Source organism: Trachemys scripta, chromosome 1 (genome assembly GCF_013100865.1).
Source record: "Trachemys scripta elegans isolate TJP31775 chromosome 1, CAS_Tse_1.0, whole genome shotgun sequence".
Taxonomy (NCBI): domain Eukaryota; kingdom Metazoa; phylum Chordata; order Testudines; family Emydidae; genus Trachemys; species Trachemys scripta.
The window spans coordinates 157,665,795-157,680,880 of NC_048298.1; the positions used below are offsets into that span (position 1 = coordinate 157,665,795).

Below are 15,086 nucleotides of genomic sequence, written 5' to 3' on the forward strand. Positions count from 1 at the left end.
CCCAGCTCCCGGGACTAGTCCTTTGGCCGGCGGGGGCTGCACCGCCCTGCTGTAGGCGGGCTCATTGGAAAGCGGGGCGTGGGGGGGCGAAACGGTTTGCCCCGGGGAGAAGGAGGCGGTGGGAGCGAGCGGCTCTCCCCCCCCCCGGCGGGGTGGTGCGGCCCGTTCCGAGGAGGGCGCTGCGCCTCCCCGCTCAGTGACACACAGACCCGGCGCGGGGAGGCGGTGGCTGGTCGGGGGAGCGGGGCGGGCTGGGATCGTAGCGGCGGCTGGGAGTCGAGTCCGGAGCATGGCGCGGACCGCGGCGGCCGCTCCTCCCACCCGCGGGGAACTTTCCGCTGCTGCCGCGGATGCTGCCTCGTCCTCTCCGCGGCGGCCCCCGGCGCTGCCCGGCCCGGCGCTGCTGGGGCTCGGGCTGCTCCTCTGCTGCGGTGAGTGAAACTTTTCCTCGGGCGGGGCCGGGGCAGTTGCCGGAGTTCGGCGAAAGTTTTTGCAGCGGGGCGGCCGGGTGGGGGGGGGGCGACCCCAGCGGCTGCGGGGGACTCTCGCGGGGCGGGGCGGGAGGTGGCTCCCGGCGGGGGTGCGTGTGACGGGAAGAGCCCGGCTGGCGAGAGCCCCCCGTGCGCGCTGGGGGGAGAGAAAACGGGTGTGTGGGGGCGGGAGTGCCCGGCCCGCTGCTCCCGCTCCCGGCGGGGGGATTGGCCGGGGCCGGGCGCTGTTGCTGGGCGCGGGTTGTGTTTAGATTCCACTTGTCGCGGTGGCGGCGGGACCGTTACTGCGGGCGGGGCGCAGCCGGGGTGTCTCCGTGGGGCTGGAGCCTGGCGCGGCGCCAGCTGCGGGGTGAGGCTCCAGCCACCTCCCCCCTTCCAAAAACAGAGACTCCGGCTCGGAACAGCTGGTGGCTGGAGCCGAGTTGACGCTGCATAAAGCGGGGCGCGGGGTAACTGCAGCCGCCCAGCTCAGCACGTGGGTCTGTAAATCACAGCCCGGGGGGCTGGGCGCTATTTGCGGGTCTGGGGTCCTTTCTCTCCCCCCCCCCCCCCCCGACACTGCGAGTTGATACCGACCAGCTTGTGGAGTCGGGATCGAGGTCTGCCTGTTTGATCCTCTCGCCCCTTGGCTGGAGAAATAGGAGCTAGCGGTACAGCGTGCACAGCCGGGTGTGTTGGGGGAGTCGAGGGGGTGGGTTTTCTGCACGTGTGCGACGGTGTTTCATAGAGGTGTAGAAATGTTCCTTGTTTCTGATGCTGTCGCTTGAACGCTTGCTCCTCTTTCCCCCCCACCCCCATGATGTTTGCTAGCAGGGGTAGCTGCTTTGGGGGTGTACTTGTTCAGACTCCCTCCCTTCCGTGGAAAGCTCATTTTGTCCCCTCCGAAGCGGTCACACGACCCCTTCACGCCTTTGCTTTGAATCTGCTACTACTCTTACTGAGAGCGAGGGTTTAAAGCACGGGGACCCACCTGTGGTTTGATGTAGCCATGTGTGGGAGACTTACGCTCCCCCCAACTCTGCTCTTGCGGAGAGTAGCTGGGTCGGCAGTATGGTTGAAATTACTCAGTGTCTTGTTGGAAAAGAAAGGGGGTACGGCCTGTTCGCATTACGAATTATGGGGGAATGCAGGAGGAAAGTGGACTTGGTATTGGTCGGTTGTAAGAAAATTGCTGCTGCGTTAGTTTCTATGTCACTTTCCAGCGCAATACTAAGTACCTAACGAGGCCTCTGCTGCTGCTTATCGCTTGCTGTGCACCCTCTTGGCGGTGGGCTTAATACGGAGACTGGGAACAGTGTGCCGAGAGAGTGCTTTGCGGCAGCGTTTCTGTATTCAGCGAGATGCCCTTGCAGGGAGGGAAGGAGAGGGCTGCTGCTGGAAGTGCGAACTGCTGCATCATTGCCTGAGGGGGCAGACTATCACAAAGTGTGCTTCACAAGGGTGGGGTAATAACAATTGGAATCGCGCTCAGGCTCAAGAGAGCTCTGGATAATCGTCCACCGTACTTTACTGCTTTCTGTTTTTTGCAAGATGAGATTTTCGTGGGCTCAGTCATGCTTATTGTGAACTCAGCTTTGTTTTGCTTTGAATTGGAAGATGATAGTGTAAGCAGTTTTGTGTGTGAATGGCTAACAGGCTAACTTCATCTGTCCAGGAGATGGTTATTTTTTGAGTTTAGCACAAAAGTTAAATGTGCAACATTTGATTTAACAATTTGGGTTGTGCAGATTTAGGTAACTGAGTTAAGTCCAGATGAGAGATGGTCTTGTTGGCATAGATGTGAAGTATTGTATGATCTAGAAGTGCTGCAGAATTAGTGGAGTTGCAAGTGGTTAAGCATCAGGGGGTAGCCGTGTTAGTCTGTATCTACAAAAACAACAAAGAGTCTGGTGGCACCTTTAAAGACTAACAGATTTATTTGGGCATAAGCTTTCGTGAGTAAAAACCTCACTTCTTCGGATGCATAGTGGTTAAGCAGAGCTTTCATATGTGTATTTGGTGTGTGGCATGCAGAAATCACTTCCAGAGTACAGTATCAAATCTTTATATGGATTATTTTTCTTTTTCTGACCTTTGGGTTGAAAGTTGTTAGACAATTAAAATTCAGCTCATCTACTGTAATTATTACACTGAATAAATAGATTTGAAAACTAGATGTCTGTAAACTTACACAGAAATTATAATTGTAGTTTTGACATGTTTTTCTTGACTAGAAAATTGCCAGATAATCAGTAGTTAATTAGACACACAGAGTTACCATGTCTTATACTTGGCTGAAGGGACTCTCAAGACAACCATATTTTAATTATTATTTAAAAAAATATTTATTAAAATATAAAACTTCATGCTGAGCTATATGCTGACAACTTGTTTTTCCTCTAGACTGAGTAAAAAGAATAAGAATCAGTCGGGATCTCATGCACTAGCCCTGTACTGTAATGGGGAGGGGTTGCAAACACAGTAGGGAGGCATGTTTCTTTCAAATTTGTGTTTAAATAAAAAATGACTAGTGTTATAACTGCGTTGGTCCCAGGATAAAAGACAAGGTGGGTGGCAGTATCTTTTGTGGAGCCCAGAGTGGAGTGCTTATGCTGCCAATAGCAGGTAGTTGGAAAGTCTCTCTGACCACAGAAAATGTCACAAAAGTTGGTCCAATAAAAGATACTACTTCAGCCAGGTAGTGTCTCTACTGCAAATCTTGCAGAAGTGTTTCCCTGAAACTGAGGAGTTGAATCAAACTGGGTTTGGCATTAATCTATTTAGAGCTCTGAGGGGCAGCTCTAAATATTGCAAATCTAGAATGCAGATTAGAGTAAAAGGAATACGAGACCTCTGGAGCTCTTGTATGTTTTCCTGGGTGTCTCATGAATAAAACATAAGTTAACTTTTTGGGGGAACCACAGTTCAAGAACTAATATCTCCATGGCTGCATGTCAAAAGGTTCTGTGTCTCTTCTAAAGAGGAAACTAATTGCACTTGTGTAAGATGCAGGAATATTGATAAATGACCAGTGCCAAGTAGACAGTAGCAGACTGAATCAGTGGTAAACTGATGATCAAACTTTTAATGATCAAGCCTAGTAATGCATTTCTTGGGTTACAGTTAACTAATATTCATATTGCAAGTGGTAAAAGGCATGCTTTCGTAGCCTTGACAAACTTGTTGGCTAAAATCTCTGTTGGTTCTGGATGACCTTTGATCTATGTAAACTACATTGAATTCCATTATCCATTTCATTACACTTAAACAACACAAGGCTTATCAAAAAGTTGGAATGCCTGCTTTATGTAGTGCAATGTTTTCAGCCTGATTAAAAACTTGTATTGGGTGAGGGTCTTGTATAGATGTAGGTAGCCTGAAGCACAAGAAAATATTTAGTGATTCTTCAACGGCATTTTGCTATCTCTCAACAAAGAGTCCTTAAACTGTCTGTACTAAATCTTTGGCTAAAATTTCCCACTTGCATGATTTCTTATCTCTTCCTCTATTGCTACCACCACAATGCTTAAATGCTGCCGGGTACGAGTGTGGACATTTCCTGGGCATGAGAGAAACTTGTTCGTGCCCACCAGAGTAAACCTTTCCCTGTTACTAACTAGCTTTAGGTTCTACGACCCTCATTTTTTCCCAGTGCAGGTTAGCAATTTACACCTCTCACTTTGGTAGACTCGAGTGCCCACTCCTTTGCTTTCAATGTGCACTGCAGGTGTCTGGGTTTGCTGCCTCAGAAAGCAGTACACCTTGGTTCATGCTTTCCTCAGCACAAGGAGATTAGACAGGAAACAGACTGAAGTTTATAAGAGAGAGAGATTTGCGTAAAAGCAAGTATTTGGAAACATAAGGCTATAGGTAAATGGAAAAACATAACATGCAATCTATAGCCTATATTTACTTTCCTGTCTTATAAGGTAACTTGTTAGTATCTCTCACGCACAGGTCATTCCTTGAAGCACTTGTCCATTTCCAAAATCTGGGATTCAGTTTTTGTGAGACTCATGCTGGAAGAGTTCCTTTTCCTGTAATGGATCATCACTTGTGCCCCTTCATTTTTATACAGTCACACATCATTGTCTCTTGCCCAAAAGGGTCCTGATTTCTGAGAACTCTCCTAGGTTTGCTTGTCTTTGAAGTATGCTCAAGGTTTCATCTTTTTTAGACCGTAAACAAAACTCTCTCCTTTGTTGGAGGTCCATTGTTCCTATGTGGATCAGGTCAGCCCTGTGACTTCCCCTCCTCAAGTGGTAAGTTTGACTCCCAGTGGATTTGGAACACCATATTTCATGTACTTACATCTTACAAGAACAATAACAATCAACTAGTTCTTTTCTTTTGGTAGAAACCATATATGACCCTCTTTGCTCTAACATTGAGAAAATGGTCAGACACAGATATAATCTCGCTGCCAGAGCTTGTTTGGGCATGTTGTTGGTGTCACAGCCAGAGAACAGGTCTACTCTGGGACCTGTGTTCTACACTACAGAGTAAAATTGATGTATTGCAGCTTACATCAACCTACTTATGTATATGTATACAACAGCCTTACTCCTGCCAATGTAAGTGCCCCAGTACACCGACATCATAACTCCAGATCCATGAGAGGAGTAAAGCTTATGTCAGTATAGTTAGGGGGACGCAGTGTCCGTGTAAACACTATGGGTTACTTACATCTGCTGTTGACTGTCATTCTTTTCATCCTGCTGGAACCATGAAATTGACAAGAAAGCCAGGCGTGGGTTGTCACCCCAGGGCAGGTGGGGGGGGCTCCAAATAGAGCTGGGCTGCTGCCCAGGTTCCCCGCTCCCAGCCAGATAGCTAGCTGGGCTCCTGATGGAGAGCTGCATGCAGAGCTGAGAACCTGGGCTCTCAGCCCTCCTCACTGCCTCTCTTAAGTTGATGGAAGTGCACCACTGACAGAAGGAGGGTAGTGAGGATATGAACCACCGCAGTAATTTCTACAGTGGCTGTAAGTCGACCTAACATAGGTCAACTTAAGTTTGTAGTGTAGATGTGCCATGGGTCTCACATTGTTACTACCAGTGCATTATTCCACCAGTCCTATCAATAATGGGCAATAATAAAGAAAAATAGCACATGATATCATTGCTATAGTGCAAAGTGAAACTTTCTGGTATGTAACCAGAGAGGACCTTAAAAGTTCTGAGCCCTTATGGAAGAGAACATTATGATCTAGGAGTATGGACCTTCTGTCATTGTTACTCAAGCAGAATCCAAAACGGTCTGGGGGGGGGGGGGGGGGAGAAAGGGCAGGAATGACTAGCAGCACCTTTGAGTTTTTATTTAATGCTTCTTTTCCAGCTATACAGTAGAACCTCTGTTATTGATGCTCATTGATCCATAACTTGCCTGAATTCCCAACGCTGTTGCACTGCTTACCACTAACGTCAGTAACGGTACTGTAGTGCAGTTCTGAAGGCACATCTACACTACAGGTGCACCTGTGCCACTGTAGCGCCCATGTTGTGAAGCAGTTCTACTCATAAGTGTCAACTAATGACTGCTTCCTTACCTTGTTTCCTTTCTTAGATCTGTGGTGTGTAAAAACACAAATTGAAGCAGAAAGCTACATAAACAAAAGTGAGGTGAATGGGAACGATATAATAAAGTATGCAGTTTTAAATGCAAGGTAGCCTCAAGGAAATATTGTATGTCTGTTTTTTTTAAAAAAAAAAAAAAAAAAAAAAGCTTTATTGAAACAGTAGCTTTAAAATCCTTTTTTGCTTTTTACTGAAGCTTGACAAGAAATATCTCTGAGAGGGGGTTGAGTTTAAGTTGGTGGTCAAAAAATTTATATTCCTTAAAGGAAAAATTGGCGTATCAACTTGAGAGTATAGTGAAGCTTTTAAAAAGAAGGATGGTTAAATAGGTTGGATTGTGGAAATTGAAATGCAAGTGTGTGGGGAAGAAGAAGGAAATGGGAGGAAGAGGCTACAATGTGTGCATAAACTTCTGTTGTGTTTTGTCCATCGAAATTAGCAGCAGACTGGTCATACAGAGTTTGAGATTATTTGATTTCCATTGAAAAGCTAGTAAAACTGAAGCCAGTAGACAAGGTAAACTCTAGTGTTAGATTAAACCAATTTTCTAAGTTGGGGTATTTCAGAACATCCTGGCTCTTTCTATTATTGCTAAAATGGTTTGACAGGTAATCTAAAAAGGCATGTGTGACTATGTGTACCTTCTTGTTACAGATAACAGGAAAAGCAGATGGAGTTGTGTAGAGGGCCTAAAAGGAAGTAGAGAAACTTGAGGGATAACTTCCAACCATGAATAAGATGATGGTTATGGCTGAGATGTATTGACATAGGAACGTGTTAATTTCAATACTGGATCACATCCAAGGCTCATCTATTTCAGTTTCCTGTCTCTGATAGTCACCACTGTCACAGTTCAGGGCAACTGCACCTGTATTTCCCTTTAATGGCCCAGCACTGGCATCCACTCTCAGGCTTCTAGTTCTGCAGCTGTTGCCCCTCTTGGATGGAGAGATGTGTCCCTCTTCCTCCTAACTAGGATATTTTCAGGCAACACCATTCCTTGCCTTCACTGTGTATTTCCCAGCACAGACTGGTTGTCAAAGGCCACCTGCTTGCTTTTTCTTCAGAGCAGTGTAATTGCTACAGTTGTAAGGTACCACACAGTGTTTCCTATGCAAGCCTACTTTAGTCTTAAAATAAAAAAAGTAACAGAGAAAACATGGTACAAAAAATGAACCTACATGCATGCTAATAAGCTTACCAGATTTAAACCCAACCCTAACATGGATTCGTCAAGACAAGACTTTCAAATCCCCACCCATGGAGGATTCCACAAGTTCATTATAGTCTGAGCTCAGAACAAGCACCCGGTCCTTCCAACCCTGTCCTAAGGATTGGGGCCTTCGTGTACCAGGGGTCATGCTGGTCCCTAGAGAATCCAGCTTGAACTAGTATATGCATATCTTTCCAGAACAGTGGCTTCAAAGTGTTGATAATGGAGAAAGAATATTAGTATCTCTCCCCCCCACACACTAAAGAAGGTATGTACGCAGCATCAACGCATGTACAATTGCATTTTTAATACAATATACCCCAAAAGTATTAATCCTAAATCAATAAAACTTCATTGAATGCAATTAAGATAGGCTTAATTAATAAAATTTGTTCAGGATATTGTCAGTCTGTCCAGTCGCCACCAGGTAAGTTCGAGCATGAGGTAAAAACGCTGCTGTATGCAGATGTGAGTTAATGTGCCCTAAACCTGGTAAGAAATAAATAAGATGGTGTCAGAAACTTGACTCACTGTGAACTGGCAGAAATCCAAGGAAAAGAAAATGCCCAAGTTGAATCCTCCTCAAGAAACTACATTCAGAACATAAGAACTGCCACACTGGGTCAGACCAATGGTCCATCTAGCCCAGTATCCTCTCTCGATCAGTGGCTGGTACCAGAGCTCAGGTGAGTGCGAAGAACCAAGTAGTTGGGGTGAACTTCTGTTTTCCCCCTCTGACTTTTGGTAGAGGTTTAGGGTCACTCTGAGCATGGAATTGCATCTCTGATCATCTTGGCTAATAGATGTTGATGAATCTATCTTCCTTGAATTTATCTAATTCTCTCTTGAACCCAGTTATACTTCTCACCTCCAACATCCTGTGGCATTGAGTTCCGCAGGTAAGTTGTATGTTGTATTAAATCTGCTGCCCATTAATGTTATCAAATGACCCTTGGTTTTGTATTTTGGGAAAAGGTAAATGACTCTTCTCTATTCACTTTTTCCACACCATTGATGATTTTACAGAACTTTATCATATCCCTCCTCCCTCTTGGTGGCCTTTCTTCGAAGATGAAGAGCCCTAATCTTTTTAGACTTTCCTTGTCTGGAAGCTGTTCCATCACCTTGAAAATCATTGTTGCCCTTCTCTGAACCTTTTCCAATTCCACTATATCCTTTTTGACATGGGACAACCAGAACTAGACACCGTATTCAAGGTATGGATGTATCAGGATTTTGTATTGTGGCAGGATATTTTCTGTCCCTTTCCTAATAGTTCTGTTCGCCTTTTTGATTGCTGCTGCTCACTGAGCTGAAGTTTTCAGAGGACTAGCTGTGATGACTCCAAGATCTTTCTGAGTGGTAGCAGATAATTCAGAACCCATCATTTTATTTAGATATAGAGAATTATTTTTTCCACTGTGCATTACTGTACACTTACCGGTGTTGAATTTCATCTGCCATTTTGTTGAGTCACTCAGTTTAGTTAGATTCCCCTTGTAACTCTGTGCAGTCAGCTTTGAACTTCACTGTCTTGAGTAATTCTGTATTATCTGCAAACTTTGCCACCTCGCTGTTCACTCCATTTTTCAGATAATTAATGAATGTTGGCTAGCACAGATCTGAGTATTTACCTCTTTCTATTGTGAGAACTGACCATTTATTCCTACCATTTGTTTTGTCTTTCAACCAGTTACTGATCCATGAGAGGACCTTCCTTGTTATCACATGACTACTTAGTTACTTAAGAGCCTTTGGTGAGGGACCTTGTCAGAGTCTTTCTGAAATTACAAGTATGCTGTATCAACTGGATCACCCTTCTTCTTAAGCTTATTGACCCCTTCAAAGAAATCTAATAGGTTGGTGAGGTCTGACTTCCCTTTTCAGAAGCTGCATTGACTCTTCCCTAATGGCCTGAGAGGCCTTAATGGTGTCACCAGATAAATAAATGGAACAGAAAAAATCACAGGTCCTCTCACTAACTCAAACAGTGGTGAGTTAAGTAAAAAAAATATTGATAAGTTTCTTGGAGATAGATAAGAACCATTGCATTATTGACTAGAAATTGAAAATGGAGTTTGCTGCACAGAAGAATGCAATGCCTGCATGGGCGTGCTTTTACTCAAGTGAACAACCTAGAGAAAGCATGGAAGTTCTTAAACGTATGAATAAAACACCATTGTCACAGAATCAGTGAACAAGTGAGTTCAATAGGCTCTTTAAAATAAAAAAAGAATAAAAGGAAAACCATACTTGATGATGTTGTAATAGTGATGCAGCTGGTGTAGCAATCTGAGCTTGTGAAAGTGTAAGTTACCTTCAAGAAAGTAGTGGAACCATAGTGCAACTAGTCATGAAAGAACCTAGGTGGAAAAACAAACAATAAAACACATCTTCCCTTGATACAGGGCAGGTATAGTAAAGAATACAAAACAGATGAGATCTAAACAGCCAATGGAAGCTTGTGCAAAAAAATGTTCAAGAAGCTGGCGCGGGGGGGCTCTCTTGGAAACAAAGGAATCCAGGAGATGGGTATGATTTACTTTGCTTGGGTTCTGTATGTTCCTTCCATGTCAGATAGATTTTATGGTAGGGTATTGATTTTTCAACCCCTTCTCAATAGCAGGTGGAAGAAGATGAGATCTTCAGCCCCAGAGTCAGTCTCTCGCTGACTTTGTTCTATATAGTGTTAAATCAAATATATTAATTAAATATAATGTTAAATTAATAACAGGTTAAGATTCAGAAGTGACTGACTGCTGAAGAGGAACTGAAGGAGATGAGCCCTAGCCCTAAATTGAAGTAGTCTAGAGTTGCAGTCAAAGGGCTGGGACAATTGCATGGCCAAATATTTGTGTTAGATCCTGTTCATTCATGGGATCAGTGTGGCTAATCTGATGAGCCTCAATAAAAACTGTGTTGGCATTTGATGGTAATAGGAGAACGAATACAGACCCTCTTGCAAGAAGGAGATGTACTGCGGCCCTCAGCACAGAGCTAAGGCTAAATTCTGCTGCTTACCAAAGTGAAGAAATGATGAAGAATCATAAAGCAGAGCACTTGATTTTTGCTGACAGTAGTATGTCCCATGGTGACTGTGAAGGTAGGCTGGGAGGAAGATGATGTACCTTGTAGACTACAAGAAGCTGAAGCAATAAGGTGGCAATGTATACTTTTGCCATTGAAGATAACTCCAAAAAATTAAATGATGCAACAAGATGACTACACTAAATGTAGTTAGCACAATCTGGCACACTTGAATTTAACGTGATGGTGCTAAACTGAAAAAAGTCATGCCACTGGGAAGCTATTCCTCTAGCTTTCTTAGAGATGGCATGAGAACAACTACAAATACTACACGAGCAAGAAAAATACCCTTCTAGTCTTGGAGGGAGTGGAAGCTTCTCTGGGATAGACATCAGAAATTAAAATTAAAACATGTTAAGAAGACAGCTGGGCTAAAAATGGAGGGAAAAATATGCCAGAATGAAAACTGGCGATTGGAATTTACAATGGGTGGTATAAAAAAAACAATTTCCACTACCTGTGAGTGTATTAACTTATACAGCTGCTAACTATAATAGAAATTAGAATGAAGTCATATATAATCTATTTTGAAACACTCTGCAAACTACTTTAAATGGACTAAAGAAGTGGGATACATTTCTAGCACGTTTAAGAATTTTAAAGTATCTACTGATCACACAGCAAACATCTTTATATGATGATCACATGTCTACAGCAGTTGAGAGCATCTGTACTCTCAGTGAAAAGTTAATCTATTTCCACAGAGATGATTGGAAGCCCCAAAAGCATGTTCAGACAGTCTTCAAACACCAGAACCATGCATACACAAGTACAGAGAAGACAGGCATACAAGGTGGTAGCATATTTGCAGCATTTTAGTTGTGAGATGCTGCAAGCCATTCAGATAATGAAATAATGAAGAACAAAGCTAGGTGCCGTTTAAAAAATAAAATGGCTCTTGTGTTTTGAGACCTAAATCTACTGCGGCACACAAAGGAAATGTCTTGATGGCTGATATTGTATAGAGACACTCAAACCCTGATTATCTAAAGGCTTCACATGATATGGAAGAACTGAGTCATCTGGCTACGCCACATGATAATACTGAGTAAAAATACCTACTGCAGTTGATGATAAAGGACCACCTGTAACCAATTTTTAAGGCATGGTTGGGGAGGTTGTGTTTAAAATTGACCTGTGGCTTCTTTGCAAGAGTTGTTCAAAACTTATCTGAGAAGCACAGGGCAACCCTTAATTGGTCCCAAACGTGCCAGTTTATCAGATTGTGGGTCAGCAGCACAGATGCCAACCCTCTCAAATTTTCTATAATCCTTCCAAATTTTACACATAATTACGGAAGTACTAATTCAGGGTTAAATCTATGAATTTTGCAAGTGCACACACTTTTTGTCACTCGTTGCTATTTGGGTCGGATGAACACAGCAGTTAATGCTTTGGCCATTGAGGGCGTTCTCTACGTCCCCTGTGGCACATGAGCAGAATATGCTGTGAGGACCTGATAGGAGGCAAGCCACAATGATTTTGAATAGATTGGGGGCACTGCTGGATTCACCATCCAAAGCCATAGGCTGCATGTTGTGCTCTAACTGTCCCACGTGGGCCCTGCTGGACTATGTTTATGAGCCCTGGGTTCTTAGAGTGCTCCAGCGGGGTCTGCAAGGGGCAGTTAGAGTGCAGCATGTGGCCTGTGGCTTCAGCAGTGCTTGTCTTCTACCATGAGATCCTCACTGCAGTCAGGAGGGGAGAAGTAGTTGGAGGGGAGGGAGGAGGATATCCTGGGAAAGGCCAAGGTAATTAAGGGCCCTATCCAGCATATGTGGGCAGCTTTCCTAGGGCTAGTTCTCTCTTTCTGGGGTTGGGAGTGAGGGTTACAATGAGGGGGGTCCCAGTTGGCCCAGGCCCACCAGCCGTAGACAAGAAAGAGAGGTGGTGTTTTCTTGGTGGGGGGAGAGAGAGAGGAGTTCCAGTTTCTTTGGAAGGAGGGCAAGATGGGGACATGACACTTTGGAACTTGCTGTGAATCCAAACAGCCTCCCTGATTGGTTTCATCAACATCCCTAAAAGTCTCAGCACAAGGTTGGCAGCTCTGCAAGAGGTAAGACTTCAGCCAAATTTAGAGGTAAGGTGATGTTTTTAGTGATCTTGTTTCAAGGATATGTAGCTGAGAGTTCTCAAATAGATTGAAGTCGAATCTAAAACTCACTAGAGTTGAAACTGTGACCCCATGTCCTGAAAAGCTGAGTTGATTCTGGATAACAGATGGATGTAATAAGGGATGTGTCTGCAACAAAAAATACATAGTTTGGGCTGGGGTGCTTGGTGCTACAGAAACAGCTGTCTTCAGCTGGTTAGAAAACTGGATTTCCACATCCTGAGCAAAGGGAGCCAACAGGCTTAGAATTCCTCAAATGGGTTAACAGTCATCATCAGTTATGGGACTTGATCACCCAAGTGAAGAAACTGTGGCAAAATTCTTGAATGCCACAAGATGACTAATCTTAAAACCGAAGTGTGAAGCCAATGATTTCCCTAGAACTATAACATTGCTGAAAGACTTTTTAGCTTGGTGTGGAAGAAGGTGAGGTATCCTATTTCAATAGCAGAAAGTGAGGCAGAAGTTTAATCTGCCAGGCAGTAACTCTACACCAGTGTTCAGCAACCTTTCAGAAGTTGTGTGCCGAGTCTTCATTTATTCACTCTAATTTAAGGTTTCGCTTGCCAGTAATACATTTTAACATTTTCAGAAGGTCTCTTTCTATAAGTCTATAATATATAACTAAACTATTGTTGTATGTAAAATAAATAAGGTTTTTAAAATGCTTAAGAAGCTTCATTTAAAATTAAATTAAAATGCAGAATCCCCCAAACCAGTGGCCAGGACCTGGGCAGTGTGAGTGCCACTGAAAACCAGCTCGCGTGCCGTCTTCGGCATGTGTTGCCTATCCCTGCTCTACATTGAATGTGATAGAATGGCATCAGGGATTATACAGTGGCATTACTCAAAGATGCTTGTTAATGTTACTTCCTGTGACTTCAAATACCTCATGATACTAGGAACGAGGAGAAAATCTGTTTGTTAGTGGGCACTAAGTACACAATACCTGTTCTTAACTCTCTGTAGTTCTGGAACCTTCCAAAGAATTCTGTGAAAATCAGAGTTCGTTCCCTTCTTAAGTTACATTTCTGCTTAAATCATAAATTGAATTTGAAAAATGGGTATGCTTTAGGTGAGTGGTTTTGCAGTAGCTGATACTGGGGAGAGGAGGGACTCCTTGCTCTGTAGGTTAATTCTGGAGGCTCTATAGAAATTGTAGTATTTAAGACTTGAGCTTTGGGGGGAAAATAATTGGGTTCAGCTGCCTCTTAGATGCTTTCCCAAAGAGTCTTCTTTTCTCCCCCACTCTGACAGTAGTCACATCCCAGCTGGCAAGTGCAAGATGTGTTAGTAGAAGGGTAGTAGAAAGTACTTTGGCGACAGTAGTAGCCACGTACATCTCCTAAAATGGATAGCCTTAGGGAAGTGGGAATGCACGCTTTGGCATTTGCACCCCTCCCATCTGAGGATAATAATATTGGAGGAACTAGCAATGTGTCAGTGAAATTGTCCTGGGGGCTCACTGGGTGGCAATAAGCAGTATTCTCAGTCTAAGTGAGCTCTCGCATGCTTTCAAGCATAAAAATGTCTTGGGTACAGGATTCCTTTTCTGGTGGTTCTCATGGCCACTTAAAAAATGACAGTGAACTTGAAGGGTATGTCCCATCTGTAGTGTTGTAGCTGCTACTCTAGAGTCTGGCTCTGTACAAGCTTCTTTTCAGAAAGATAGGAGAGAGCCTGAAGTAGCGAGTCATGGAATAAACTGACCATGAAGGGTAAGCTGCTTTGTAACTTCCATTAGAGGCCAGCACATGCACGGAGGAACAAAAGTATGCTCAGTTACAGCATTTATTAAATCTCAATTGATTTGAGGTTAATTTTGCTATTGAAACTCCAGTCATTCTAGTTAGCATATAAATATTAATGGTTGGTTTTTTGCTCTGAAACCACTTGCTTTAGTACCTTGGGGCAATGAGTTGCACAAGCGATTGTGTGAAAGTTTTTGTACCAGATTTAAATGTACTGCTGATAAACACTGTGAAAGTCCACCCTCTCAAAATACAAGTGTAATAGAATTAAGTGTGCCTGGCATACCCTGTATACTGTTAAATATTTCATATGTTTATCATATCCCTCTACCACCTCAAAGATAAAATGTTCCCATATTAACAAACCCTGTTAATATGGAAGCATTTTCATGCCTTTAATTTTCATAACCATTTCTGAATCACTTTGATTTCTGCTACCTCCTGCTTTGGAGGGTAACCAGGAATTAGTTATGTGCATATGATCATATGTTCAATATTCTTTTGCATCCTAACACTTGAGCTTCTTAGACTTAGGCTGCACATTAACAGGTCTTGATTGAGCTTATGACAATGACTCTTGACTGAAATGAATTTAACTTTTTTTGGTATAGAACAGGGTAAAGCACGTTGAAAAAGCTCATTCTAGCTTTCATTTGTCAGCGAAGAAATTCATCTACTGTTGTTGCATGTTCTTCTACTTTTAGTTAGGTCAATCTACGATTTCATTCTTTGGTCACCTCAGTGTCAACTTTCTGTAGCTGACAGTTAATATACCAAACACTGACCCTAGTGAAGAACCTTGCAATGTCCTCCTAATAGCTTTTTGCTATAATAAAAATTGACTGATTTCTGATCATTGACAGTAATTTGTCTCCC

At 43.5% G+C, this 15,086-nt stretch overlaps 1 protein-coding gene across 2 annotated transcripts in view; it reads left to right on the plus strand.

Moving 5' to 3' along the window:
- Nucleotides 1-209: 209 nt before the first annotated feature.
- NECTIN3 (nectin cell adhesion molecule 3) overlaps nucleotides 210-15,086 on the plus strand; it is a 123,377-nt gene continuing 108,500 nt past the window's right edge. The window contains exon 1 of one of the 2 annotated variants that reach the window (XM_034790849.1): nucleotides 210-431. In XM_034790849.1, coding sequence (XP_034646740.1) covers nucleotides 290-431 — 142 coding nt within the window. In that variant the 5' untranslated portion in view covers nucleotides 210-289. The remainder of the gene's footprint in view (nucleotides 432-15,086) is intronic. The other variant, XM_034790838.1, reaches the window with a different exon arrangement.